Below are 27,713 nucleotides of genomic sequence, written 5' to 3' on the forward strand. Positions count from 1 at the left end.
TCTAAATTATTTTAAATAGGACAAATTGTATATAGTTTTAAAGAGCTCAACAAGATGTTCCCACTTTCCAATGCTTCAAAAGTGAAGTCATGTTATGTTGACCTGTAAAGATCTTACTTGAGGAGTTGTTTTACAACTTTGGAATTGGGCATTTATCAAAATGAATCATTACATATACTATTTCAAATATCTTGAAAAATAAATGTTAACAAGAATCTTCACAATTGGACTAATAGAGGAGAAGAGACAAGACAATGGTCAAGTCGAACACCATATTGCAAACCAGAACCACCAAGACCACATTTCTTCATGAGAATTTCCAAAAAAAAAAAAAACTAAAAGCAATTTCAAGAAAGATCAACAGCAGAAGGAAACACTTTTTTAAAGCAACAAACCATTCAAATAAACCACTTTTATATAAATTAAATATTTCTGATTTTTTTTTAAATAATCCTAAAGATCAAACATGGATTAGAGGTTAGAACTTAGAACTGCTCACCAAACAGGTGGGTTATGATCAATTCCAAGTTTCTAACATTTTGAGAAGATTGTCTAGAATGACCAACAAATTGACTAAGACAAGATTTCGCCAAGGATCAACCGCTTAATGAAACGCATTCAAATAAACAACGTTTACATTTAGACAACAAATTCAGAATATATCCAAATAATCCAAAACAACAATTTATTAAGCATTCTGCAATGTCTTTGTAGTCAATTATGAATTCTGTAATCAATGGCCAAATATTTGTCCAAATCAACATGCCATCCAACAAACATAAGTTTCCTTACAAAATGAAACAAACTATTTGTCCAACCAAAAATAAAAACAAGGGTTCCAAATTTTATGTCAGAACGACTCGTAACGGCAAAAGAAAAAAGTTAGAGATGCCGAAACAAATTATATATAATCCGGGGAAAATAAAAAGGAAAAACTATAAAACCATCCAACACCATGAAATACTTTTTTCTCTCATCATCTTTGGAAAAACCTATTCCATAGACCTCCTTTCTTCCTCATTCTATCATCAAGAGATGGGAATTCGATCGCATTAAAAGCAAGATCCATGATAATTGGGTTGCGAGGGACTGACTTGAATGCTGGAGGGAACACTTCGATTCTTGGAACTCCTTTTGTGTTGGCATCACCCACTGCAGATTCATACGAGTCCAGTTTGTCGCAGAGCAAGTCTTCCACCTGAAAAAAAATCGATTCCTTTAAACGTGAGAAAGAAAAGGAAACAGAACATTTTATGAGAAAATTTGAGTTCAAAAGCTCTTTACAACTGATTAGTTTAAAAAAATGTATGATTTTGAATCAATACACTATAAACAGTTTTTAAAGTCTGAAATTAGCAAAACTGATACGAACAATCCTGAGAATTATTCAATTGATTGAGAAAATATGAAGAACTCCCAACTTTATTTCTCTTGTACAATAATATTATTCTCTCTTCTTATTGATTTTCTTGGACTAGACCCATTACCCACCCATTACAATTTTTAGCCACCAACACACAAAAATACTTAACATTTTAGGACATTAGGAAACACTTTATAGATTTGGATCTAGATGAGAAATTTTTAAAATTTATGTCTAGGTAAGTTTTATTTCGAAACATGGTCTCATCAGGATCCATAACTAGATAAGATACTTCACCAAAAAAACAATAGTATTTGAACTAGATCCAGATCCAGATCCAGAAAGTGATTTTCATATGGGCCCATTGTATCAATTCTCTACTCCACACCAATTGTTCTCGATGAAGGGAACCATCAATTTCACTCAAAAAAACTTGATACAAACAATGGGGAGTCATTCTATCTAACGTGATTTTCATTTGAATCCACATCTAGATGAGAAACTTTAATGAAAAAATGTTTCCAAAGAAATTTATGGACAGTATTTTATATAGATCCATAAAGTGTTTCCATATGGGGCGATTGTATCAATTGAGAGAGGAAATGTAGACGAGGGAAAAGACTCCAATTTTATTCCACGCCTTTACAATACTAATCCTTCTACTATTTATACTAATAATATATATAGCAATCTTATTGACTTTCATGGATTAGGCCCTAATCAGCCTAATTACAATTTTCAACCCACTAAAATACAATACCCTAACATTGTATTACAAACAGGACAGCCTATGATAATATTAGGGCTAGTTTTTTTTCAAAATCTTGTTTGGGTTATTTAAATCCAAATTTTAACATTAAACAAGGCATTGGAAAACAATCCACAGCCTCAGCAGGAAGAGAGAGGAGAGGGGAAGAGAATATTGATTTTACGTCTTTCTGCTGAGATACAAACTGTAAGTACTGAAATTGATTTACTTGGTAAGAAAGACTGAGCATATTCTAATTTTTATTTTCAGATAATAGAAGTAATCCTGAACTTTCATAATTGTACCTTCTTAACAGCTCCAGTTAGCGATATCTTGGATATCTTTTTCGAGAGTTTTTCCGGAGCCTTTTCTTCTTCTATAATTCCCATAGCATGCTCTATACAACTACTAGACCTAGAGTTACCAGACAGCATCTTCAACTCTTTGATAGTTGCCTGTCGATGGAGGAAAACAGTAATATCAGCTCCAGAAGTAGTAGTGAAAAACAACTTTCTCAGAATTTAGATCGAAAATCATAATGCAGATGCAAGAGAAATGGAACAGATTTCCATATGAAAAAGAATATTACTAAAGCACTTAAGTTACTATATAACAATGGAAAAAAGGTCTGCAATAAGGGATTGATTGATAATTTAAAAAATCTAAAAAAAATGAACTTGCCTGGTCAGCAGTGTTCAGAGCTTGAAGTTTCTTAATTGCATCTTCCGCTAGAGCATGAACTCTGCAATATAATGCATATGCTTCTGATCTCTTTCCAGCAGAGCTATAGGACTTGGCCAAGTAAAAGCACCTGCAAACACAGGACATTCAAATAGGCAGAAACAAACAACTTCCACATTTACAAGAAATTTGTTTGAGGAAAGAAAAATGACAATCCCCAAGATATGACCATAGAAATAAGCTATTCTCTAGGGCAATTGAGGGCTAATATGGATAGTGTCCTATAATTTTTGGATGGTAAGTGAGCATGCTGTCCCAACAACATAACTTGATTCTTTCTACCATGTGTGAATGATATGTGTTCAATGTAAATTAATTTGAATTTATTGATCTGATATAAAAAAAGAGAAATAATTAGGTGAGGGAATTTGGTGAGGGAATAACTTGGCATAATCTTATTCGTTGAAAAAATCAAATAATTTCTCTTTTTTCTCTCTTTCCTCCCACTTTTACATTTTCCAACCAATGAAGGTGATGTCAAGTCATTCCCTCACCAAATTCCCTCACCAAATTCCTTCTCTCTATCACTCCTCATAAAAAAAATACCAGAATAATTTGATAAGATTAATTGGTAACATGACTTCTTTCTTTCAACTATATGTAAAGGATACATGCTCAATGAAAAATTATTTGAAATGTATTAATTTGATAAAAAAAAATACACTATAATAATTTGATAAGATCAATAGGTAACATGCATACCAAATGGGACACAGTATTTATAATGGACTGAAAGATTCTATTGCCTATGATTCTTCAATTTTCTAATCAAGCAGAAATAAGACAAAAGAAGTGTTGAATAATTTTGTATACTAAGTGCACAGAGAAGGCAGGTTTCTTATATTTCTTCCTCTGCTACTCAAGCAGAAAGAAGACAAAAAAAATGACAACTGTTTGCACATAAAAGGCAGTTTATCAACTCAATAGACATTCCAATCTCTAAATGCTATACAAATCTGGTAAGATAATGCTTATTACTATCAGTTTATGGTATTGCTACTATAGTCTATTTTCAAACAAGGAAGAAATACATTAAATTTGATATGCTTAGATCTAATATTGTACAAACCTTTCAGCTCGGAAAGCCAAGCTCTTGATTTCACATTCTTCTTCCAAAGCAATTTCCTCAGGTTTTCTATCTCTTCCAGAACTAATTAAATCAGAAAGGTCTGATGTATTCTGCCAATATCACACAATAAATAACGATTATCTGATGCAAAAGAAGGTATGTCTACAGCCTCTATAATATAGGATTCTAGATATGCAACTCAGGTTTTAACTGATAAAACAACCAAATGAAACAAAATTCCATTTACCTGTAGTAGGAGATCATACAACCTGACAAGCTCTTCAGGCCTGGTAACCTTATCATTTTTGTTATCTTGCAGCTTTGAGAGTTTGCTTTTGGCTATGCTCACCAATAATAAGTTCCTTTCAATGGTCCTTTGTCCTAAGACAGCACCAATAGCTTTATCAAGGCCGTTTAGATCATCCTTCATACTTTCAGAATTACCTGCAGTGACCTAGAAATGGCAGGAGCCCAATTAGTCTGGCGTGGTAATAAAAGTCATTCTACCAGAAGTCAACCAATAATTATTCAGTTATTGAAGTCTGAACACTAAAATTGAATAGGGAGACCTCATTTGCAGGACTACATACCAGATCATTACGTATGGAAGTCCTGGCTTCACTATATGCTGCAAAAACTTTGTCAAAAATGGCAAGTTTTTTCTCTTGTGGAACAGAATCTGCATTTTGACCATGGAGATCTTTCTCCAACTCTTGGGCTGATCATTGTTAAAACAAATGCTTCAGAGTCTAGACCAAGCTAAAATAGATAGGATTCAACATATGAAGAGGAATTTCTAAATATAGAATGGAACAGTTTGAAAATTTGGTACAAACACAACTTTATGCTGCAAAAAAGAAATACTAACTGATGCCTAATGATTAGCACATTACTTTTAGAAGACCGGTTATAATAAAGTTTAACCAAAAGTATAAATAGAGTTTCAGACCACATTGACATCACCTATTAATTCCATAATGCTATCCATAAGATAAATGGAATAAAACCCAAAAGTAGCAACCTGGGCTAATCTTAACAAGTTTTAGTACACAGAAGTTGTTCCATCAAAAGAATCATATTTTGTCCCAACAACTAATGCTCCATCTGGATTCATAACCATCAATTAACCTTTCCAACTCCTTTTATTTTTATATTAAGCATGGCCAAATAAATAAAAGCTAAAAAGGATTTGTTCTTCAAGCTTGGCAGTGGCAACCAACTTTATTCACTGAAAAATATGAATCAAATGGAAACTAAGTTTCACCCATAAAGTAGATAAAATAATTTCTACCTATTGGAAGATCCATAAGCTACATTCATAAAGTAGGTCAGATGGGGAGATTCCATCTATGAGATTGACAAATATTCTTCAATGTAATAGGTTTTTTAGCAAATCCCAGCATCATTTGCTATGGTTTCTCTAGCAGCAGTATACTAATAACTATGATATCTGAAGAATATCAAGAAGGTATAATAACAAATGTTGTCCTTTTCTGATAATTTTATTACAATGAATGAATGAAAGAGATATAAGGAAAGAGGCCATGAGAAACTCAAAGGTCATCTTGGGAGAAAGAAAATTAAACAATATTTACAAGAAAGCATCCACAATAAGTATAATGTAGACAAGATAAAATATATATTTGCAACAATACCATATTAAACACATGAAATTATTTCCCCAAAAAGCTAAATGAATTCTGAAAACCTTGCAATCTAAACTCTGTCTAAATCACTATCTTATAGAGGGTTAAAAGAAAAAATGGGAGGGAGTCAAATATAAGGAAAAAACAGTAAATTATAAGGTCCACAAGATGGCAACATGTCCACCACAAATCAATAGTAAAACAAAACAAATAAAGCTATTTAAGGCATTAACATGTTAAAGATAATCGGGTGTTTTGGTAAGTGGTATTTGATCACAATCACTATTGAAAATTGTCAAAGTAAAAAGTGAAAGTGATTATGTTTGCAGTTTCTATGAAAAGTGTGATTAAACATTTTAGTGTAAAATGTGTGAAAAGTTGTAAGAAAATATATACATTTGATTGTGAAAGAAAAAAATTTAGATCAAAACTTTTTGCCAAACGATTTCTTTTTTATTTTGTCACTTTTGCCAAATTTAGATACCAAAAAGGCTCAATATGCAGGCGTTTTGATTCAACCACACACCTTTCAGTATGGATACACGTGTCTTGGCATTGGCAATGGGAAATATGTGTCCGAGCCAATGAAACTCTGTCATTGATACAGCCTGTTGTGATCTAGCCTCAGCCATAACAGCCTGCATATCAAACAAATTTCAAACAATACTTTGAATGAATGAAGATTAAAATGAGGAGAAAAAGATAACAAAATCAATATTTTTCTACAATAATCATTGTGTCTGCATATGAGACTAGAGCTAAATAATGAAAGAGCACGTGCCTCTAGTTTAGCTTTGAAAAGGTCAAGTGCTGGCCCTTCCATTTCACCAATGTGCATTAGATCAGATGTCTTCAAATCTGACTGACCAACTTTGTGCAAACAGTATTGTATGCTTGGACCTAGCTCTTCAACACGCTCACGGCACAAAACCTGATTCTCTAAGTCTCCATATTTCCCCAGTTCCTCATAGACAGCCCTATCAGATGAATTAAGTTTTCAGCACATAGCTTTAAATTCCAGCTGTACATGAGATGTACCAGGTTCTAAAGAAGCTTCACTGGGAAACTCAGTATAGATATTAAGTAGGGGGGAAACTGACAAGTCATGCAATCTTATGATTTTAAGGTTGCATCTTATAAACTTGAACTATCTCTACTCTGTTTATTGGCATTAATTTCCTTTCTGAAATTTAGAAGATGTGATCCACTAGATGAGAGGACTGGAAAGTTAGTATTGAGTACATGATAGAAGGACAATGAAGGGTAAATTAAGGATTTCAGTGTTGACAAGCAATGAATTGACACATATATATAATAAAATGGAACAACTATTTTGTGGACATTGATCCAATAAAATAGGACACAGGAAACACTATTAAACATCACAGAAGAGATAAAGAAAATAACAGGCGACAAAGGAGGTAAGTTATTCGTAGCATTTATTAGTACTAAAGATATAGATTACCTAGCTTTCTTGAAGCACTTAAGTGCAACATCCCAATTCTGGTCTTGCTCAAACAACAGATTTCCTCTCATGTAAGAAGCGTAGGCCTACAAATTCACAGTCAGGACTTATTAGTAGAAATTTAGTCATTGCTAAGGATGTGTGGATCATCCAAAGTAGCAACAAAATGAAACTTTAGGTTTTTCCCAGGTCAAGTTAAAGAAGACTTGCCTGTTAGTATAACTGATGCAATTAAAGACTTTAAAACAAAAACAAAAACAAAAAATACAATTTATGTTTGAAAGAGGCCCGTTTTTAGATGTTGTAGTAATTTGATCTTTGTAGCTGGTAGCTAATGATAATATAACCCAATTTCCAAGATGATTCAACATGAAAGAAGATTTGTTGTTTCACCAAACTATTAACTATAGAAATACTGTCACGAGATAGTAATAGATCAATCTGAATTTGCTTTTTTCACCTCCTTAACATTTCCATGTAGATCATTCTTAGAAAATTGCAACCATTGGTTCAAATACAGGATTCAATGCTTCTAGTTATTTTAAAGTTTAATTATGGGACAAGTTTAACAGTGTCCAAGGATGCTCACCAAAAAGGGACAAGTCACAAACATTAGAGCCACAGCAAATGTTATCCAAAATATTTAAACACAAAGAAGTAAAGTAAAATTAACATGTTAATTTACGAGATTGCTAAGAAAATATCATAACCTTACATCACCAAAGTTTAGAAGATAAAGATCACATGGCATATTTATCATTCAATACAGAATCATATTGGAAAATAGTAGACAATGTTAATGCTCATAGTAACCCAAGGGTCAAGTACTGAAAGGTGTGTAAACCATCAGTTTGAAGACTCGGGGAGAAAAAAAGATGTTGGACACAACTGAAGCATAATGGGAAAATCTATGGGGACAAGTTGTCATGCATGGAAAATAATATGTACCATGAGTTCAGGCCTCATGCAAAATCATACCTGATAAATAAGTTGTCATGATATTTGACTATTTCAAATAAAATGGCTTATCTGGAATCGCAAAAAATGCAAAGCCTTTAAAGGCTCAATAGAAAAAGTATCATAAGATTACCATAGGACAGCCTTTAGCTTATATTGAGAAAATGTATGTTGAACTATTCATCAAAATATATAATTTACATCTTTCGAATCTTCAAATCATACACCAAGACAGTTAATTCAACTTTCTTCCATTGTATTCAAACAGATATAAAAGGATATCATGTAGTGACACTTGCAATTCACCAAAAGGAACAGAGAAGAATGATTGAATGGATATCAATTTACAGAAAACTGTCTTAATCCATAATCATATAGTCACACAAACCAAGGCTGAACATAACAAAAGAACCCAATACTTGTTTCAGTGGTTGGATACCTCATTGACTCAATGGTTTAAACCTTGCCATTGAAAAAAAACAGGTTGCAAGCACAAACTTGAGTACAAAAAGGAAAGACAAGCTTTAGGCAAAGATATGAACTCCACAAATAATTGATTCTTTGTAGCAAGGATCACAATGATATCAATCAAATGGCTTAGTCGTCATAGACCACATTCATTGAGAAAGGAGAAATATGGTTTCCACTTCCTAACTTACTAGAACTCTGAGTGTGTTCTCTCTTATATATTAGAGGTTGTTTGTTTTAGACTATAAATAGAACTCTGGGTGATTTTGTGGTGATATTTATAGAATATTTGGAAACAAAATACTAAACTTTTGTGGGCCCATTTGGAAATATTTTCTGGAGCTGGATCTAGGTTTGGACAAGAAAACATGATAAATTTCCTTGGAAACACTTTTTTTGTTAAGTGTCTCGTCCGGATGATGATTTAGATGAGATAATATTCTGGAAAATAACTTAATTAGACATATTTTCATAAATTTGTTCACGTTTTCTCATCCAAACTCACACAGCTCCAGCTCCTGAAAGTGTTTCCAAATGGGCCCAGTATTTTGGGCAGTAAACCTTATAATTTATAAATTAGCACTGGAATAGAAAAGGCTTGAATAAACAAAAGTCACTGAGGTTAAGATTATATCATCCCATAGAGGTATTTTGGAATCATGTCTTTCTGATCAACCCCTTGGTAAATTTCTTTTCTTACAAACCCTATTTTGTAATTAGTTGGCATTTTACATGGTTTAGTCAAGAAACAGTATTCTATTCATAAGAAAATATGATTTGCCAACTTGATCTTCAAATTTAATGAAATCACAACTATCAAAAAGTCTTCCCCAGTGAACAAGGAAACTTCTCTAAAATGCCATTTGCATGCACCCTTTTCCTTTAACATTAGTGCTTAGACTACAAGTTAAAGTTGATTTAGTTTGAAAGGCCAATAATTGATTAATACATACCTAGTAATAAAAAAATTGACAAAACAAAAATAAAAAGATGGTAAAGAGATATGGTGATTAAAGCTTCTCAATAATCACGACATATATGACTGTATCTTTGGGCTTATGATGAACTAAAGACACTATAAGAAATAGAAAATACAACCAACGACAACAAAACACAAACCTCGGCTTCCAAAGATGTCCTTGAATCTCCCTTCATCGAACATAACTCTGAAAAAAGTGTAGCCCATTTCACGGCCTTTCTTAGTCTACAAATCAGGTAGTTACGCTGTCTTGCATTTGGACCATCTGGCAGCTGTCTTTTCTCCATAGCATGGCTCCAAGCTCTTTCAGATGTATACAAGACCACGTGAAGAAATCTGCAAAAAGTATATAATTGAGTGCTCACATCTTTGTATGTACATGCATCTTTATTTGTAAGACTAATCACACCAAAATATAAAAAGAAATGTTTTTTTATTATACTTTTAAGGATAGTTTGTAAGTTAAGAAACAATTTATTGTAGATGATGTTCATATGGGTAAAGATAAAAACATAAGTAAAAGCAGATACAGCATATTGGAAGCTACTTCCAAATGTGCTATTGGATCATATCTAACATCACATAAACCAAACAGCTTAACCTACCTCACTTCTGTCACAGTAGTAGCAGTTATAGCTCTTTTATTATACTTTCCTCGACCATGTGTGAACTTCAATGACTTGTACAGTCTCCTCAGTCGAGCAGTGCAATACCTCCTGTGACACAAAAATTATTCCTTGATCCTTTAAAATCCAATCTTGATAACTGCTATTAACATTCAAATTGGGAACCCCATGTAGGAAACAGAAATCAAAAAAAAAAAAAAAGAACATCAGTACTAAGTGGAATCTAAGGAACTTTACCGATAGCGAGTGTAATCCCCAAAACGCAAACCATGCTGTAATTGTGCAGATTTCAGAAGCTGCAACACTGTACAAGATCAATGCAATTCAATTTCTTTACCTGATAAAAAACAATATACACACAAATAGAAAAAAATTCTCTATCTGGAGGATAAAGGGGATAAGGCTAGACCATTGATTGAGAACTTCGGATTGCTGATCTGATCAGACGTCTTCAATTTTGGTTCGTCAATTTCCATATCTGATACCTTGCATTCAACAGATATCCAAGCATATCCAATCAACGATCAAATAAATGCATTCAATCGAAAATTCTACACATTTACATGAGACGCTAATTTGTAACTGCTGCGTCAATTTCTAACACTTCGATTTGCATTAATCGTGAATCAGATTACAGAAAAGAAGTAGAATTTTGAAGATTGGAAACTAGGAACTTGTTTATACATAGGAACTTGATCTAGAATGAAGTAGAAAACGGAAAACTGTGTCCTACTCTGAACGAAAAACAATGCTATCTTCAACGGGAGGGAGAGAGAGAGAGAGAGAATGATCGACATACCTCCGATCTTCAGAGGAAGGAGAGGAGCTAGGTTCGTCTTCTACGTTCCAAGATCCTAGCCGGAGGAGAGGGAGTAACGGGAGAAGCGGCTGGGGGCTGGTCTCACTGGTGACTCGAGAGGAAGAAAGTGAGAAAGATTATTAGGGTGAAAAATAAGATTAATTTATCAAGTAAATAAAAAAATAATAATGAAAACATTATGTTCAATTGGATTTTATTTTTGATAGAATTAGAAATAATAAATTTGTGAAACATTATTTTATTAGGGCATAATCAATTTTATTTCTAATCTCCAATTAAATTCTAGGTTTTGAATAAAAGATATATTTTTTAAATTTGGTAAACATAAATTACAAACAAACACTATAAAATTTATAATTTGTAATAACAAACTTTCAAATCTTTAATATATATAAAAAAAATATATTATTAATCCATTTAATTGTGAAGATCACAACCAATTTTAAAATTCCTAAAAAAACTGTTATATTCAAACAAAATATATATAGCTCAAATTTCGCTCATTTAATTATAGTTAATTTTAAATTTATTAATTAAATATTAATATATTTTATCTCTTCTTCTTATTCATTAACTAAATCAAGTAATTTATTTTATTCTTAAATTTTTTAATATTTTTATATTAGTTTCTCTTATTTCATCTTATTTTTTTTTATCAGTTTTTATTTATTATAATTCTTAAATTCTTATTTTTGAAAAAAAAAAATTAACAACTTATTTATGAATTTTATGTTTTACTATAATATTTTTTTTGAATGATTTTTTTATTTAATTTTTATTCATGACTTATTACTTATAGTAATAAAGAATATTATTTTGTCTAATATTTGATTATTACTCTTTTGGTGTTTAATTAATGAGTTGCTATTATTATTCAATTCTTGATTATTAATTTATTTATTTTCGTGTCGAATGATTTTTATGGTTAAAAAAATAAGTCATTGTTATATTCAATTATTGGGACCAAACAATTTTAAAATAATTAATGTTAATAAAAAAAAAAAATATAAAAAAGAATAAGAAATATAAAGTTAAAATAATTAATGATGAATGCATATATATATATATATATATATATATATAATTAAATTAAACAACATTTCATAATTAACGTGAAAAAATCAAGGAAGAGAGAAAAAAGCTCTAGAGATTTTAGGTTTTCGGCGAAAATTCCGACAGCAAATTATCTCATCACGAATACACAAATAACATGTTCGGCACGAACGGCACGATCGGCACGAACGGCACGATCGGCACGATCGGCACGAACGGCACGATCGGCACGATCGGCACGATCGGCACGAACGACACGATCGGCACGAACGACACAATTGGCACGAACGGAATGATCGACACGATCGACAAGATTTCAAGCTCGTGGTTCGCTTGTTGTGTTCACAGTTGCTAGTCGCTTCGGGTCTCTTACGGCACAATCGACACGTACGAGTACGACACGAACGGCACGGTAACTCTAATAGCTAGGTCGTTCATTCATATGCAAAACTTGGTTGGAAGAAAGAAAAACAATAAGAAGTCAAAGAATTTCTGATTGAAGGTGTAAGGGAGACAACTGAAAATGAAATTGATAGGATTGCTGAAGAGATTATCAATGAAAAATAGGAATACAACAAAAGTTAAGAACCAATTGCTGATAAAGATTCTGAAGAAAATTTAGTAGGAAACACATGGAAAGAAATAAGGAATTTGGAAAGTAGGTTACAATGAAAGAGCAAATTTTTTTGGACTAAAGAATCAAATCACAAATCACAAAGCTCCTGATGCACGCAAAGAAATGAGGAAGATGAATAAGATGAAAGCAAAGACACAACAGAGGAAAAAGAAATTAAATTTGTTGATCATCAAACACGGAAAACTAAAGTAGAGAAAAAATAGTGACAAAAACCTTGAAATCCTGAAAAAGAATACATTTTATTATGTTAGTACGAGTTCACATAGAGGAAGATTAAACAATAAGAGCAGACATACATCATCATCTACTTTAATTCAATCTCCCTTCATGAAGAACGCGAAAAGATTGGGACGTGGAAGAAGGCAATATGGTCAAAAAGCGGATATGGAGACAACATAGGTTGGGATAGCTAGATTGTAGTCTTTGTTTATTTTATTATGTGTTTTGTAATGTGATTTGACTGCCACCATTCACAAACTTTTGGGTCTTTTTTTGTCATCTTACAATTAAAATTATGATTTGTCTAGTTTTGATTACCGATTCTTCTCAATTTTGGGTTTTTTAATGAAATAGTGTTAAACCGTTTCTAACAAAAAAAAATAATCAATAATAAATATTCATATATCAATAATAAAAAATGTATGAAAAAGAAATAAAAAAAATAGAGGGTTTATTTATTAATGAAAAAAAAGGAGAGAAAAAAATATATTAATATTTAATTAATAAATATATAAATTAAAAAATAAAAATTAATTATAATTTATTAAAAGAGAATATTGAAATACATATGTTTAAATAACCTTTAATTTTTTAAAATTTTTAAGTAATAATTGTACACGCACATTAATAATTAATAAGTTTAAGTGAACTTTGTGAACTTTTTTTTTATATATAATATGACGTTTAAAATCAGAATGCACCTTAATAATATTATGTCATCATTTCTCTCTCTTCTCTCTTACTTTATTTCTTAATTAAAATTATTTTTTTCTTACCATTTATATATTATAAAACACACCAAAAATATATTTAATATTATTTTTAAAAAATAGTTAGGAAAAAAATTATATAATTATTATATATTAAAAAATAAATTAGGTGAAAAATATTTTTAATTATAATTATATATATATAAATAAGAGGAAAAAATAAAAATATTTTTATTAATATATTTATATTATATATTGAGAAAAATTAAGATAATAATTTTTATTATATATAATGTTATATCATTTTATTAATAGAAAGAATTATATTTAATATTAATATAAGAAATATAATTATTTATATTATATTATATTTTTTTTATGTGTATGAAAAAATTACATTATTTATATAGTTATTCAAAATTTAACTTATAAAATATATATACATATAAAAAATTATAAAATTATTTTAACAACTATAAATAGTCTAAAGGTTAAAGTGTTAACGTTTGTATTTAATATTAGTATAAGAGATATAATTAGTTTTATTATATTTTTTTTATGTGTATGAAAATTTTACATAATATATATGTATATATATATAATAATAATAATACTTAATTTTCAAAGTGTCTGTATTGTCGGGTCGAGAGTTGTGGTTAATTTGGATATATATATATGAGAGTAAATGGATACTTGGGTCGGATTGTGGGTTAACCCGCCCATAAACTTAAAACGGTTAAAAATAAAATAAAAAATACTATATGCATGTTTCAAATTTGTAATTTAACAAAAACAAGTACAACTCTTTAACCAAATAGGCTAATAAGACTATATATTTTAAATTCAACACTAAATTTGATGAACATGAGACATTCTTAACAATATAAATTCAACTTTTTAACTACAATATATATATATATATATATAATAATACTTAATTTTCAAAGTGTTCGGATTATCGGGTCGAGAGTTGTGGTTAATTTGGATATATATGTGAGAGTAAATGGATACTTGGGTCAGATTGTGGGTTGACCCGACCACAAACTTAAAACGGCTAAAAATAAAAATAAAAATGTTATATGTATGTTTCGAACTTGCAATCTAACAAAAACAAGTACAACTTTTTAACCAACTAAACTGCGAGAACTGTGTTCAATACGGAACCTGTTCACCCCACCCACTTTGACTACTATAGTGGTCTATTTCACGGTTGCCAGACCTGGTTCAAGGCGACATCTTGTTTCACTTTATCTTGTTAATAAGACTATATATTTTAAATTCAACACCAAATTTGATGAACGTGGGATATTCTTAACAATATAAATTCAACTTTTTAAATACCAAATATATATATATATAATAATGCTTAATTTTCAAAGTGTCCGAATTGTCGGGTCGAGAGCTGTGGTTAATTTGGATATATATTTGAGAGTAAATGGATATTTGAGTCGGATTGTGGGTTGACATGACCCGCCCATAAACTTAAAACAGTTATGTATGTTTCGAACTTGCAATCTAACAAAACAAGTACAACTATTTTACCTATTGTGATTGGGGTGTAGTTTGTCGAAGGATAATAGGCCGGTAACAATAGAAAGTGGTTAAAAAATATAAATCAAATATTTAATTAACCAAAGTGTGAGGTCACGATGCTAAAAATATGAATTAGATATTTGATAGACCAAAGTGAAAGTGTAAGGTCACGAGATGAGAGGTTCATTGGAAAAAAAATATGTTATGAGATATGTAAGAAGATGAACATTTTTACCGAAGTGAATAAAATGTAAAATGAGAGTGTTCTATTTTTTATTTTAATATATTATTCGTAATTTATTAAGAATTTTAAGCATTGAATACATATTATTATAATTTTTTTAAATTTTATTTTTTTTATATTTTATTCGTGTGTATCTCACGAGAATTTTCTTAATTTTGATAAAAATTGTTAAAGTTATCAAAAATATTACTCAAACCTCAATAAAAATGATCTCTAACCCATGTGATTACAAAAAAAACAAAGCACAACTTCACAGCTAAAAATGTCATTTGTCACATTAAGGAGACAATCACAACTTTCCTATTGATTCGTTTATCAGATCTTCTCCGAACATAGTGAAATTTGTATGATTTCTTATTTGCAAGTGATTTTCTTGCTCTTTTCTTCATTATTCTCATTGTTATTTTCAACGCGTATAACTTGTTCGTTGATGTACGTTTCGAGACGTTCGGATGGAACATCATGACACACGTTTCAAAGTAACCAATTTTTCAGCATTTATCATATTTTCTATTTAGTTTCGGAGGAAGTAGGTATCTCTCCCTTTTTTATATTTTATGCACATATTTTTGATATTGTTGTCGTTTTCATTTCTTCTAAATCTTCTTCAAAGTCCTCTGTTGAGAGTCCAATAATTAAATCGCTGATTATATATTCAAACACACATCTACCTCCAGACCCATTTGTCCATTTGGTTGACCCTAAGTGCATCAAAATATACAAATATACTTATATGTTCTCCTTTCACTTCATTATTAGTGGATTAACAAGTATTTGGAATGTCGATCTCAACATGATTCTCAACATCAATATGAGTTCCATTTATAGTTTGCACTCGTAGTCTCCAATAATGACTTAGGTAACGCTTTGACGTGTGCTTTTCTCATATAACTTTTGGTTTTTCATTTTTCTCAATGAATGCAAAATCTATCGGGCGTATCCAATGTAGCTTCCACCGGCATCACGACATTGTAATATCAGCGAGTCGTGTTAGGTTTTGTCCTCTTAGTTAGAGAGACATAACTTGGTGTGCGCTTTATTTAGGCGCAAAGTATATAATGTGAAGGGACATTAATTTTCATTTATGTTTTCATTGGGTTTTACTAAACCACAAGAGAGAGAGTAGATCAAAAACATGTTCAGGGTTTTGAGGTAGTAGATGGAGAAGATTTTTGTTTGTCAAAGTATGCACCGTTTGATCGACTTCAAACATTGACAGCTTGTTGGTTATTTCTGGGGCTACGTTCTGAACGGTGAAATCTATTTTTTAAGTTTCTAATTCAATCCAAGAGAAACTAGAATTGCAGAATTGATAAGGTTGATTAATTTTGCTATTTTTGTTCTTTGTTATTATTTGTCAAGATTATTGTGTGATCTTTATGCAATTGATCTCTAGTTTAGTTATGTCCAGAGTAAACCTTTATTTGTAACCTTGTTGATGATAGTGGATTGTTAAGTGGCATGTTCAGGTCTTGTGGTTTTTTACTCTATATTTGAAAAGCGATTTTTTCATGCTAAAAATTGTCTTGCATTATCGTTTTAATTTCATTTTATTTTGTTCATCTCTTATACTCAAATAATTGAGAAAGTGTTATATTTTGAATAATACATTTTCTCATCAAAGTGGTATTAGAGCTTAGTTTTATTTGAGTATAAGGATTGAGACAAACACATCTAAAATGGTGAACTTGAATGGTTCTAATTATAATATCTGAAAGGCTAAAATAGAAGATTTTATGTATGTGATTTTTTTTTTATTTACTAGTGTTCTCTCCAATTAAGCTTGTAGAAGAAAGTGTGGATGATTGGAATTTTTGCATAGACAAGTATGTGGTTATATTCGACAATGGGTTGATGATAATATTCTGAATCATGTGATTTATATTAATGATGCTCGTACTCTTTAGATTAAACTTGAAGAATTCTAATATTCTATGAGAAAAGACATGTAATAATAAGTTGTTTTCAATAAAACAATTGATGTCCTTAAGGTATTGATGCAGCGTGTGTGGCTAGGATGAACCTTTATCAAGATTCGTTGATTCTTACGAATACCGAAAGTTGATAGATATTGAGGAAACCTCGTTTTCTGATTAATAATCTTCCCCTAACAAAGTGTTTTAAGATTCTTTTAAATACTCAAACCCTAGCTTGCAAAAGAAATAAACAACTTTTAATAAATTGCAAAAAAACACCCGAAACTAATAAAAATGCGATTTTGAGCCCCTAAACGTTTCCGCCCGAAAAACACTAGGCAATCGTCGAAATCTGACACTTGCGAGATATTTTCGGATGCTGCAACTTTCGCATAAACGCCTCTTCGACTCGCACCGCATCATTCCCCCCAGGGTAGAAAAGATTCGTCCTCGAATCTGGAACCGCATCATCCTCATCAGAAGAAGACTCACCCACAAAAGGAACAAGATGCTTCACATTGAACACATCAGAGGTACGCACATGGCTGGGAAGGCGTAAACGATAAGCATTGGGGTTGATCTTCTCCACAATCTCAACAGGACCAATCTTCTTAGCAGCAAGCTTGCTATATTCATGAGCTGGAAAACGATCCTTAGTCAGAATAGCCCACACAAAGTCACCAACTTCAAAATCAACAGCACGCCTTCTCGAATCAGCCTTCTCCTTGTACTTGGCAGTAGCAGCAACCAAGCGGTCATGAGTGGTCTGATGAACCTGAGCCAACTGACCAACAAAATCCGCAGCAGTGGAATGAGGACGCACCTTGCTAGGCAGCGCTAACAAATCAAGAGGAGCACGCGGAGACAGCCCGTAAATCACATGGAAAGGACTGAAACCAGTGGAGCGATTAACAGCATGATTGTGAGCAAACTCGGCCTGAGGCAGCTTCAGATCCCAAGCCTTAGGATGATCCCCAACTAAACTGCGCAGAAGGTTCCCCAAAGACCTATTAACAACTTCAGTTTGGCCATCAGTTTGCGGGTGATAGGCACTGCTAAAATTCAGCTGAGTATTAACCAAACGCCAAAGACTCCTCCAAAAGTGACTCACAAAGCGAGTGTCCCGATCAGAAACTATGGAGGCAGGAAGTCCATGAAGGCGATACACATCCCTGAAATAAAGCTGTGCAACAGCCACAGCATCAGAGGTTTTCTTGCAGGGAATGAAATGAACCATCTTCGAGAATCGGTCAACCACCACAAAAATCGAATCAGAACCACGCTGGGTACGTGGCAGCCCAAGGACAAAATCCATACTGACATCAGACCATGGTTGAGTGGGAATAGGCAGAGGCAAGTATAACCCGGCATTAGTCGAAGCGCCCTTAGCCAACTGACAAACACGACAACGAGCAACAAAACGCCCCACCTCTTTGCGCATCGAAGGCCAGAAATAAGAAGCTGCAAGAAGCTGAAAGGTACGATCACGCCCAACATGGCCTTCTTTGTGGAGTTCCTGAATCATCCTCAAACGCAGGCTGCAATCTGGAATGCACAGCTGCACACCGCGGAAAGGAACCCATCCTCCAAGACAAAGTCCCTCGAATCCCCCTGTTGGATGCGAATGAGGACCTGAGAAAAGAAAGGATCATCACGATAGAGGTCCACAAACGAATCAAAGCCGGGTACATGGACACGCATCTCCGCCAACAGCCCATGACGACGACTCAAAGCATCAGCCACGCGATTAGACACACCAGCCTTGTGTTTAATCACAAAAGTAAACTGCTGTAAATAAGAGACCCACGAAGCATGACGATGAGAAATCTTGTCCTGACCACCAAGATGCTTGAGGGAATCATGATCCGTATATAAGACAAACTCCCGCTGAAATAAATAATGACGCCAGTGTTTGACTGCCTGGACAATAGCATAGAACTCAATATCATAGGTACTGAAACGAAGTTTAGCGCTAGACAGTTTCTCACTAAAATAAGCAACATGACGCCCAGATTGGCTAAGTACAGCCCCAATACCCAATTTCGAAGCATCACAATGTAGTTCAAATGGCTGGGAAAAATCAGGAAGAACCAAAATAGGGGCTGGAGTGAGTCGGTGCTTGATCTCAACAAAGGCAGCCTCGGCATCATCCGTCCAGAAGAACTTAACCCCCTTCATACAATCAGTGATAGGAGCCGTAACACTACTGAAGTGAGGAATAAAACGCCGATAGAAGGAAGCCAAGCCATGAAAACTGCGAACTTCAGTGATCGAAGAGGGGCGGGGCCACTGATTGACAGCCAGTACCTTACTCGGGTCCACTTTCAGGCCCTCCCGAGACACCACATAACCGAGGAACTGGGTAGAATCAGTAAGAAATGTGCACTTCGAGGAAGCAGCATAGAACTTGTCACGCCGGAGAACAGATAACACCTCACGAAGATGGGAGAGGTGTGCTACCTCGCTGTCACTGTAAATCAAGATGTCGTCGAAGTAAACGACTACAAACTTTCCAATGAAAGGGCGAAGAGCCTGGTTCATCACACGCATAAAGGTGCTAGGAGCATTCGACAGACCAAACGGCATAACCAGCCACTCATATAAGCCCTCACGAGTCTTAAAGGCAGTCTTCCACTCATCACCCATGCGAATACGAATCTGATGGTATCCACTCTTCAGATCCAGTTTGCTAAACACAGAAGCACCACCCAACTGATCCAACAAGTCATCCAACCGGGGAATAGGAAACCGATAACGCACTGTAATCTTGTTGATAGCACGACTATCAATGCACATACGCCAAGACCCATCCTTTTTTGGGGTAAGAAGGGCCGGGACAGCACAGGGACTAAGGCTTTCTCGAATGTGTCCCTTAGCCAGCAAGTCCTCCACCTGTCTACGCAACTCTTCATGTTCTTTGGGACTCATGCGGTAATGAGGACGGTTGGGTAGGGCAGCACCTGGAACCAAGTCAATGTGATGCTGGATATCACGCAAAGGAGGCAAGGCACAAGGCAGATTCTCAGGAAAAACATCTGCAAACTCCTGTAACAGCGGCTGCACTGGAATAGGCACCTCAGAACTAGCACCACAGGTAATTAGCGAACAAAATAGAGCAAACACCATGCCCGATTCAACCATGGCGGTCTGAAAAGGACCCCGAGACAACAAGGTGGTAGGGGGGGCGCATGATGAGTGGGGGCACGAGGGGTTAAACATGATCGACGAATCACCAAAAGGGGGCCAACATCACCAGAAACATACTCCTCCGCTGCCTCATCATCATAAACATCATACACTGGCGCTGAATCTGAAGGAAGAGCAGAGTCAGGATCATCCACCTCAGTAAAAAGACCACGATTGGTGGACTTTGGGTTGCGACACTCTACTTGGCGATGGCCAACTTCACCACAATTGAAACAACGCAAGCCACCGGGACGTCCCTGCGGGGGGGCTGTAGTGCCGCGAGGGGGGGCTGGGGTGGGATGGGCCGGCTGGGAAGAAGAACCAATGCCCCTAGTGGGGACAACCTGTTTTCCAAAGCTACCCGAACCGCGCCTGGCTAGCTGTTTCTCAGCCTGTGAAGCACGCTGATGTGCCTCAGAAACAGTCAAGGGATCAAACATATTCAAAATATCCTGCAACTGGAGGCGAAGGCCACCAATATAACGAGAAACCAACTGGAGAGGGGACTCAGACAGGTCAACACGAGCCACAAAGGTGTAAAACTCAGTGGAATAGTCATCCACGGAACGAGAACCCTGACGAAGATTCTGGAACCGCTGGTACAGGTTACGTTCGTAATTATATGGTAAAAACGCAGCCCCAATATGCTTCCTGAATTTGTCCCAATTCGTGAGCTTTGCCTTACCATGACGAACACGTGTCTGTTTCAACTGCTGCCACCATGCTTGTGCACGACCATGTAAGCGGATCGTAACAAGGGGTACACGACGATCTGCAGGAACTTCCTTGAAATCCAGAATCTCTTCAACCTGAGAAAGCCAATCAATAAACTCTTCCGGTGATAGACTACCATCGAACTTAGGGATGTCCACCCTGAAAGCCTGCTCCCAGCGATGATTGGGGCGTTTAGGGGATCGATTCCGAAGACCACCGAGAGGGTTTTCATCTGTCATCGTAACATCATCTTTAGGGTGGTGCATGTGCATAGATGCATCCATCCGTTGCGTCAACCATTCAACCTGCCGCCTCAAATCGTCGTTATCACGGCGAAACTCAGCGTTTTCACGTCGCAACTCAGCAAGGTCACCATCATCAGCACCAGGGGTGGGGTTGCGCGGCTGTCTTCGGGGCGGCATACCTCAGGGTCGACTGGAAACTGATACCAACTGATGCAGCGTGCGTGGCTAGGATGAACCTTTATCAAGATTCGTTGATTCTTACGAATACCAAAAGTTGATAGATATTGAGGAAACCTCGTTTTCTGATTAATAATCTTCCCCTAACAAAGTGTTTTAAGATTCTTTTAAATACTCAAACCCTAGCTTGCAAAAGAAATAAACAACTTTTAATAAATTGCAAAAAAACACCCGAAACTAATAAAAATGCGATTTTGAGCCCCTAAACGTTTCCGCCCGAAAAACACTAGGCAATCGTCGAAATCTGACACTTGCGAGATATTTTCGGATGCTGCAACTTTCGCATAAACGCCTCTTCGACTCGCACCGCATCAGGTATCAAGTTGATTCTCCGATAACTGATCATTTGAATACTTTTATGGGAATTGTTAATCAATTGGAAGCAATGAAACTCAACTTTGATGACGAGATACATGGATTATGTTTACTTGGTACTCTACCTAACTCATGGGAGACATTTAGAACAACTTTATTCAATTTTGCTATAGATGATGTTTTCTCAACGAACTTAGTAAAAAGTTGTGTGCTGAATGAAGATATAAGATGAAAAACACAAGACTATTCTTTATAATATGAGGTCTTGGTTACAAAGTCTATGGGGATAGGTAAATATCGAGATGTAAGTAATTATAACAAATCTCGTGGGACTTCTAATAAGTGGGCAATGTTCTGGCCATATCAAGAAAAATTGTTTTAAATTGAAGAAGGAGAACAAGAAAAAAACGCAAACACACCCACTACTTCCAACCACAAAGAAGATAAAATAATGATTATGTTGCTATTGTTGATGATTTCGTTACTATTTGTTATAATAATGTTGAGAATATTGATGTATTTTGTGATGAGATGGATTGGATTATGGACAGTGGTGCTTCTATTAATGCTACATCACGACGAGATTTTTTTCTCAACATATGAGCCCGGTGATTTTGGTATTGCTCGTATGAGAAATACTAGTCAAAAAAAGTGGTTAAAATTGGTAATGTTTGTGTTGAGATGGCTAATGGTATTACTCTTGTTCTAAAGGAGATTAAGCATATTCATGATATTTGCTTCAATCTTTTATCAATTGGAAGATTGAATGATAAAGACTTTTGTAATTCTTTTTTCTGAAGATGAATGGAAACTTAAAAAAGATCAATAACTGTTGCTAAATGTAAGAGACTTTCGAATTTGTATATTGTTCGTTTTGGAATATTTAAACGTTACATCAACACTTGTGAAATTAATTCTTCTTTTGAGTTGTGGCACAAATATTTGGCTCATATTAGAGAGAAAGACCTACCTATATTGGCTAAGAAAAATCTGTTATATGGGGTTTCAAATGTACACTTGAAGAGATGTTTAGACTATTTGGCTGGAAAATAAAGACGAGTGTCATTTAGAACATCTTAATCAAAAGGAAAGTCATAATTACTAGACTTGGTTCATTCTGATGTATGCGGTCCAATGACGTCAAGAACACTTGGTAGTGCATACTACTTTGTAACCTTCATTGATGACTATTCTTGAAAGGTTTAGGTCTATACATTGAACACAAAAGATCAAGTGCTAGACACATTTAAAGTGTTTGAAGCCTTAGTTGAGAGGAAAACTAGAAAAAAAATGTGAAGCGTATTCGAACATATAATGGGGAGAGTACCTTTGGCATTTTGATGAGTATTGTCAACAACAAGGTATTCGTCACCAAAAGTTGCCTCCGAAAGTACCACAATTAAATGAGTTGGCTGAAAGAATGAATATGACATTAGTGGAAAGGGTGAGATGTGTGCTTTCACAAGCAGAGTTGCCAAAATACTTTTAAGGTGAAGCATTGAGTGCAGTGATACATGTGTTAAATGTCACACTATGTGTTCCTTTGAACTTTTATGTGCCGAACCATTTTTGGAGTGATAAAAATGCCTCTTATGATCATCTTAGAGTATTTGGGTGTATAACTTATGTTCATATTCCCAAATATGAGAGGTCAAAGTTTGAAGACAAGACTAAGAAATGCGTGTTTATCAGCTATGGACTAGATGAGTTTGGATAACGGTTTTTGATATAGTTAATAAGAAATTTATCCGTAGTGGTGATGTTATATTTATGGAGGGTTATACCATTGAAAATATCTATAAGGTTGATGAGGTTGTTTCCACTCAAGTAAATGAGGAGATGATTAAAATGAATCCAATTTCAGTTGTTCCTAACTCGATAAGCACAAACAACGATCAAACTGAAAATCAAGATATGAATTTACATGTTGATAATCCTGTAAATACTAATGATTTTGTTGATGTTGGCTCTAAAGATGAACTTAATATTGGAAATGAAAATGAGCAAGAGAATGAAAATACTGAGGAGTCTATGTCTTATAATGAATTAAGATGGTCTACTTGACAAAGACGTCCTTTAGTTCGATACCCAACAAATGAGTATGTATTTTTCATAAATGGTGAAGAACCTAAGAGTTTTCAAAAGCATTGGAAAGTGAAAATAAAAAGAAATGTATGAATGCCATGGAGATGAGATTCAATCTCTTCTTGTGAATAACACTTTTGAGCTAACAAAGCTACCTAAGAGCATTAAGGCTTTAATAAATCGATAGTTTTATCAGTTGAAGCAAGATGAACATAATTCAAAACCTAGATATAAGACTTGGTTGGTTGTAAAATGCTTCTTACAAAGAAAATATGATAATGGATCATATATGATGACAAATGTGTCGTAACAAAATAAGTTCAATTTGTGTCGCTCGGTTGTCGAGTTGACATTACTCTCCAACTAGTCGGTTGAGGGAGTTTGTTGGGTTTTGTCCTCCTAGTTGGAGATACCTAACTTGGTGTGGACTTTATTTAGGCCCAAAGTATGTAATGTGAAAGGACATTATTTTTCATGTAGGTTTTTAGTGAGTTTTACAGAACAACAAGAGACAGAGTAGAGCAAAAACAAATTTAGGGGTTTGAGGTAGTAGCTAGAGAAGATTTTCGTTTGTCAAAGTTTGCACTGTTTGATCGATTTCAAACTTTGATAGCTTGTTGCTTATTTCTAGGACTAAGTTTTGAACACTGAAGATCTATTTTTTGAAGCTTCTAAGTTAATCCAAGAGAAACCAAAATGCATAATTGATAAGGTTGGTTGATCTTGCTTTTTACGTTCTTTGTTGTTTGCCAAGATTGTTGTGTGATATTTATACAATTGATCTATAGTTTAGTTATATCTAGAGTTAACCCTTATTAGCAACCTTGTTGATGATAGTGGATTGTTAAGTGGCTTGTTCAGGTCCTGTAGTTTTTACTCTCGATTTAAAGAGAAGTTTTTTCACGCTAAAACTTATCTTCCATTGTCGTTTTGATTTCATTATGTTTTGCTTATCTCTTATATTCAATTAAGTTAGAAAGTGTTCTGTTTTGAAGACTATATTTTCCCATCAAGTCGTACCATTGTCGTCAATCCATCTTGTTAATGAGAAAAATCTATCAATCCTTTTTCTACCAAAAAAATAAAAATTAACTAGTGAGAAAATTTACCAAAAAGAACTAATGCACTAGTAAAAAATTCATTTTTAAGGAGAGCAAAATACCTCGGAAAAAGAGAAAATTCCTTCGGTGATATTATTCACCGAGGGCGATAAATGCTCTCGTAGTGTCTCGGTAATAAAGTTGTCAGTGAAAGGAAGAAGAGTATATGCGAGAGCATTTGTAGCTCTTGGAGATAATGAAATTATTTTACCAAGAGCATTAATGCTCTCCTTGATAATCAACTTTTCTAAAAAAAATATAATCTAAAATTTGTTTACGATCGTTAGACTTAATCCCCATTTCTAGAATCTGAGTATTCAAACAACAAATACTTCCAACAAATTACAGCATGATCGAAACTCAAACAATTTTATTAAATATAAAATACGACCAATGTATATATCTATTACAATAATAAATTAGAAGAGGATGAAGAACAAGAACGGTTGAAATTTTCCAGTATACCAAGCTTCAGATCTGCAGCTCGTTTCCTCGTTTCTTCTACTTCTTCAGATTTTTGCGGATGGCTCTGGAGAGATCGAAGCTTCACAATAAATTTTGCTTCTTCAGATCTTTAATGACGTCCAATAAGTTCTTCTTTTTTAGATCTGGTGAGATCAAAGCGACAGAATGTTATAAAATTACCAGATCTACCTGAGAGAAGAGAGATCGGAGATTTACGGCATTAATGGAGAATGTCTTACTGGTTTGTTAAAGATCATTCTAAAGGTGTCGATGATAAAGACGAATAACGCGGTGACGATATTGTGGAATAAAGATGCATTTCCAATACGCGATGGTGGCGTAGGAGACAATGACTAGTAGGCAGTGACGTGGACAATGAAGGAACAAAGATTGTGGAATGAAGATGCATTATTGATACAAAATGTGACCTTGATATATTGTGTGGAGAGAGAGGAAGAAGAGAGAATAAGATAATGAAGAAGTTGGGTGGCTGCTAAGAGAAGAGAAGAGAAGAGAAGAGAAGAGAAGAGAAGAGAAGAGAAGAGAAGAGAAGAGAAGAGAAGAGAAGAGAAGAGAAGAGAAGAGAAGAGAAGAGAAGAGAAGAGAAGAGAAGAGAAGAGAAGAGAAGAGAAGAGAAAGTGAAGAAAGAGAATAAAGTGGAAGTTGGACGCCCTTAAGGGTAAAATAATCATAATTTACCGAGAGCAATCATTTTCTCTCGATTATAATTATAATTTATACCGAGAACCACTCTTTTCCCTCGGTGATATTAATATCATCGAAAACGTTTTTTTCTCTCGTCGATCATTCTCGGTAATGATGCAATTTTTACTAGTGATGATTCATTGGAGAGGAAAATCATCTTTATCCACCACATGATTTCTATCTCAAAAAATTTGAGTCATCATTTTTCATATAGTGATGTATTTCAATTTTCAAGTATGAAGTTCTTGCATCGTGTCAACGCAAACTCTGAACATCCACATGATAAATATTATTTCAATATCTCTACGAATTAGAGGATCCATAAAATTCTTTTAAGTAAAATTATGAGATGGACAAGATGATTTTTTTAAAGTTTATCCCACCTCATTCTCCACTCCCTCGTAAATGATCAAACTATGTTTTAACTCCTTTACTAGTTTTTTACGACAATGCTCCCTCCTAACAAAATCATAGTGTCAACATTTGTTAACGCAACTTGTTGCCCATAGTCTTCTTCAACCCAGAACGCTTTAATCTACGAATAACCGATTTTCAACTAGTTGGATGTCATCTCCCACCAACCTAACTTGATGTTGATTCAATGGACTAACCAATTTAGTTGAAATAATATTGCCTCTTTAACACCGAAATTAAATCCTCTAAACTAGACTCCTTAAACCACCATGTTCCAAATTATCAAAACGGTATACTGAATTAGATAAGAAATTTTGTGACTCTTTATTCCACTTGCCTCACTTACTCACTTCACGAAAAAATCTCCTTACCCCTCATGCCTCCCTTTCTCCCTTCCTCGAAAGACACTCTACTAATTTCTAAACTTTTGATCATTTCTATCGTAAAACAAACTAGTATATCCACCGCTCTTTACTTGAAACTGATTTGTCACATCGCTCTCCATCGTAACCTATTTGCCCTACCGCTCTCCATCACAACAGGTCTGTCTTACCCTTTCTCTCTGAGTTTCTAGGCTCACAATAAGCAACAAAAGTGTGGTGAAAACTATCACCCTAAGAATGAAAGCGAAATAATAGCAACCATAGTGAAATACAGAACAATAACATAAAAGTAAGAAAGAACGAAATATCGACACAAGAATCTTACCCAGGTTCAGACCAACAATGTCCCACGTTCTATTTTTGGATATTCGATTCAATAGAATTATAATAGGGATTACAAACTCTAACTCTCTCTGTTTATTCTAGGTTTATGTCTTATCATACTCTTCTCATTTATATTGTATATATATATGCTTTTAGAATTCATAATTAGGGTAAATATTATGTGATATCTTTGACATCTCCACCGTAATATGATCTCGTGATGATTTAGTTGACATTTTCATAATAATACGATTTGATTGACATCTTTACTATTATGTGATTTCATGCCTTTTTGAATCCAACAAATAATTGCACATATCTTCCTTCTCATTTTGTACTTAATATT

The 27,713-nt window shown here is 34.2% G+C and overlaps 1 protein-coding gene across 3 annotated transcripts; it reads right to left on the reverse strand.

Moving 5' to 3' along the window:
• Positions 1-660: 660 nt before the first annotated feature.
• On the reverse strand, positions 661-11,003 carry LOC124941341 (signal recognition particle subunit SRP68). Of its 3 annotated transcripts, none has more exons than XM_047481646.1 (14): positions 10,862-11,003; positions 10,472-10,547; positions 10,300-10,366; positions 10,042-10,152; positions 9,577-9,772; positions 7,033-7,118; positions 6,349-6,544; positions 6,094-6,205; positions 4,512-4,639; positions 4,169-4,375; positions 3,922-4,031; positions 2,793-2,922; positions 2,417-2,566; positions 661-1,198 (listed from the first exon to the last, which is right to left on the reverse strand). In XM_047481646.1, the coding sequence occupies exons 2-14, from the start codon at positions 10,536-10,538 to the stop codon at positions 977-979; spliced, it is 1,782 nt and encodes a 593-aa protein (XP_047337602.1). In that variant the 5' UTR covers positions 10,539-10,547; positions 10,862-11,003; the 3' UTR covers positions 661-976. The 3 variants fall into 3 exon arrangements, with proteins under 3 accessions (XP_047337602.1, XP_047337603.1, XP_047337601.1); XM_047481647.1 differs by having other exon boundaries at positions 10,472-10,540; positions 10,862-10,999; XM_047481645.1 differs by having other exon boundaries at positions 10,472-10,565; positions 10,862-10,997.
• Between the last annotated feature and the right edge of the window lie 16,710 nt (positions 11,004-27,713).

This window comes from Impatiens glandulifera, chromosome 6 (genome assembly GCF_907164915.1).
Source record: "Impatiens glandulifera chromosome 6, dImpGla2.1, whole genome shotgun sequence".
NCBI lineage: Eukaryota > Viridiplantae > Streptophyta > Magnoliopsida > Ericales > Balsaminaceae > Impatiens > Impatiens glandulifera.